Here is a 3,235-nt window from a genome sequence, read left to right on the forward strand (position 1 = left end):
AAATTGTTTTGAAGGATAAATTGCTCCATTTTGTCATTTCATTAGTTCAGTGTTTGGTAGAAATGCAACAAGCTGAATTTGAATAGAATTTCACATTTATTTAAACTAGTTTGATAGAGCTGTCATAAATATTAGCAATACTTAGATGTTATGGTGATTATATTTGTAATGAAACTTTAAGTATAGTTCCTCTGGATATGTGGAGTTCTGCTTTGTTCATAAAGTTTTTACTGGCTAATTTAACCTAGCATCCCCTAACGGCGGCTAATTCAGTATCCCTCTTGAATCCTGTTTCTTCTCTGAGTTCTCTCCAGTCAATAGGTGAGTCTAAGGTTGACTTTGTCTTATCTCTTGCTCTGTTATTTTCTCCTGCTCTTCTGATATTGTGCTATTGCATATTTTGCTGAGTCAGCCAGGGCACATGTTAAAAATGGCCAATGTGTTGATATCTAGTTGCTAGCATGTGATGTGGCGTTATGTAGCAAACTGCAGCTGTCACGTGATGCCCTGGATGGTGATTAAAAAAAAGAAGTAATTATGGTTTTTCAGCCTCGTATGCTCCAGGAATGTACATAATGAATGCCGGTGTGCCAGAAGGTTTAAGGTTTAAAATTTATGTAGCTACTTTGAGTAGACCTAGTTGTTCCTTGTCGAGGTTCTTTTTGGCACAAAGTTTAGTAAAAAACATAATTCACAAATGAATTTGATAGCAAAGGTTAATTGTATCTCGATACATGTAACCCAATGGCTGCTGCTACATTCATGCATCCCATCAGGTAGTGATAACACAACGTCAAATCAGAAGGATTTGCTCACAACCCAAGCTAGCTGTTGTTAGTGATACATGCTAATAATGACACATTGTGACTTACTATGTGCATACAAACACTATAGCAACATGTTTTCTGATGGACTGGAACATTTTTTCCAACTTAAACAAAATGACACAACTGATGGAAGTGCTAATAACCTCCTTATTACTGCTTTTACCACCATTTTATGTAAGAGCCAGCCATATTGCATATTGACTTTGGGATTGATGAGCTTCTTTGAACTTATCAAAATGAATATCTGCCTTCAGTTTATGAGTTTTACATCCAACTAATGACTTTTCTGCTAAATGTATGAGTTTTATACTGAATTTATGAGTTTAACAAAAATTGTCTACAGAAATAAGATTCTAACTTCCACATTCAGGTAGAACATACTACAACTTCCATATTTTGCCGTTGCATTGATGATACATGATACATACATTGGAACATGACAAAATATTGTTTAAGCCCTTATATATACAGTTAGTCCTATAGTAGGTAATGTTTTCTAAATAAACAGAAACACATTAGAATTAGAGAAATCTTGTTTACTGCAAAGGTGGTAAATCCTGGTCCAGAGAGTAAAACAGCCATGTTTTTTAATCTACCTGTACATTTAGAACAGGTGTTTTCACTAACAGGCTAATTTACCTGGCAAATAAACTCTGCCCATTAAATTCAGCTCGCTTGGTGACTGGTTGGAACAACTGCCGGACAGGACTTTTACTTTCTGGACAAGGAATTGCCACCTCTGGTTAACTGGGATTTTATTGTTTCTGGGCATGTCTTGGGGTCACCACGCAGCTGTCAGTGGAATTGCTTTTGAAGATCTGTAATTTAGCTAAATATATTTAGCTAAATTATAGATATATTATTTTAATATTTAGCTTAAATATTTTTTAAAGACATTGGTGGCAACATGAGACTGAATATGATGTTAAACTCGTTGTAGCTTCTTTTTAAATAAATTTGGAAGGAAAATTGGTCAAAAATGACCTGCGTTTGGGAAAGTAATACGTCATCACGCTTCTCACGTTACTACCTGACGTACTCTCGTTTCCAAGGCTACGACTATAAACTTGAGCAACTTCAGTTTTTTAAAGACATTGGTGGCAACATGAGACAGAATATGATGTTAAACTCGTTGTAGCTTCTTTTTAAATAAATTTGGAAGGAAAATTGGTCAAAAATGACCTGCGTTTGGGAAAGTAATACGTCATCACGCTTCTCACGTTACTACCTGACGTACTCTCGTTTCCAAGGCTACGACTATAAACTTGAGCAACTTCAGTTTGTCCGGTTGAACCGCCGGTAGTTACATAAATAAATAAATGAATAAATAAATAAAAATGTCGATGCTGGCCGACGCTCCAGAGGAAGAGGACTTTGATAAACTCTTCACCGTGTTTGACGGCTCCTCTCCGCAGGATGTTTCCCACGCCAGGCGGCTGTGGAGCGCTCTATCCCTGCTTCCGCCGCTGGAACCCAGGCTGGTGTCGGCAGATATCCGCCAGAGGCTACAGGTGTCCCGGCCTCGGCGCAGCGGCAGCACCGCCGCCTCCGCTGCTCCTCCCGGTCGCAGACCCCCCGCCCCGGAGCCGCCAGATGTCTCCGTTCTCCGGCAGGAGGAGAGACGGAGGTACGAGGCCATGGCCGACCAGAGGAAGGAGATCCTGGCTCTGCTGGGAAGGCAGAGGCAGCAGAGGGTCCAGAAGGAGCTGCTGTCTGCCGCCGTGAAGCCGAAGATCTGCAGAGACAAGGCGAGGAAACCAGCAGAAAACTCAGACTATGAGATGGAGAAACAGATGGTCAAACAGCTCCAGTAAAGCAGCCAACATCTCTGTGCCTCATTGCTTGTTATAAATTACAAACATAAATAAAAAATCTTTCATTTCTCAGTGGCCAATGTGGACTGAATCAACTGGAAACCACCTTAAACAAGGTCTAAAGTATCAGTGTGACTAATCAGCTGATTTTTCACCATAAAATAACTATTCATCCATTAAAACACCAGGTAAAGGCAAAAATATCCAACATTATGTCTCTAAATGTGTTACTTTGTTGAATCTATGGTCTAAAACATCCAAATTATTCAATTTCTATCTTTTTTTTTTTCTTTTAATTTAAATAAAGAAAATAAATGCAATAGACTGGTGACCTGTCCAGGGTGTACCTGCCTTTCGCCCTGCTGGGACAGGCTTCAGCGTCCTGTGACTGAACAAGTGGTTAAGAAAATGTATAGATGTAGAAAATAATGTTCCAAGAGAGCTGCAGATAGGAAAATGTTGAGCTTTTTTGGTTCTTTTTTTTTTTTCTTAAAAATAGATTTGTGGTTAAATCCTCACCTTTTGTCCATGTACTAAAATGTTATCATGCCTTTCTGAACCCATTATTTTGTTCCTGCAGTGCTCATCAGAATC

At 39.1% G+C, this 3,235-nt stretch overlaps 1 protein-coding gene across 1 annotated transcript; it reads left to right on the forward strand.

Moving 5' to 3' along the window:
* Window positions 1-2,164: 2,164 nt before the first annotated feature.
* hoatz (HOATZ cilia and flagella associated protein) lies at window positions 2,165-2,641 on the forward strand (the record flags this gene model as incomplete). Its single annotated transcript, XM_079253143.1, has 1 exon — window positions 2,165-2,641. One exon carries the CDS (start codon window positions 2,165-2,167, stop codon window positions 2,639-2,641), a length of 477 nt encoding a protein of 158 aa, XP_079109269.1.
* Between the last annotated feature and the right edge of the window lie 594 nt (window positions 2,642-3,235).

This window comes from Telmatherina bonti (assembly GCF_933228915.1).
Source record: "Telmatherina bonti genome assembly, chromosome: 14".
In the NCBI taxonomy this organism is placed as follows: domain Eukaryota; kingdom Metazoa; phylum Chordata; class Actinopteri; order Atheriniformes; family Telmatherinidae; genus Telmatherina; species Telmatherina bonti.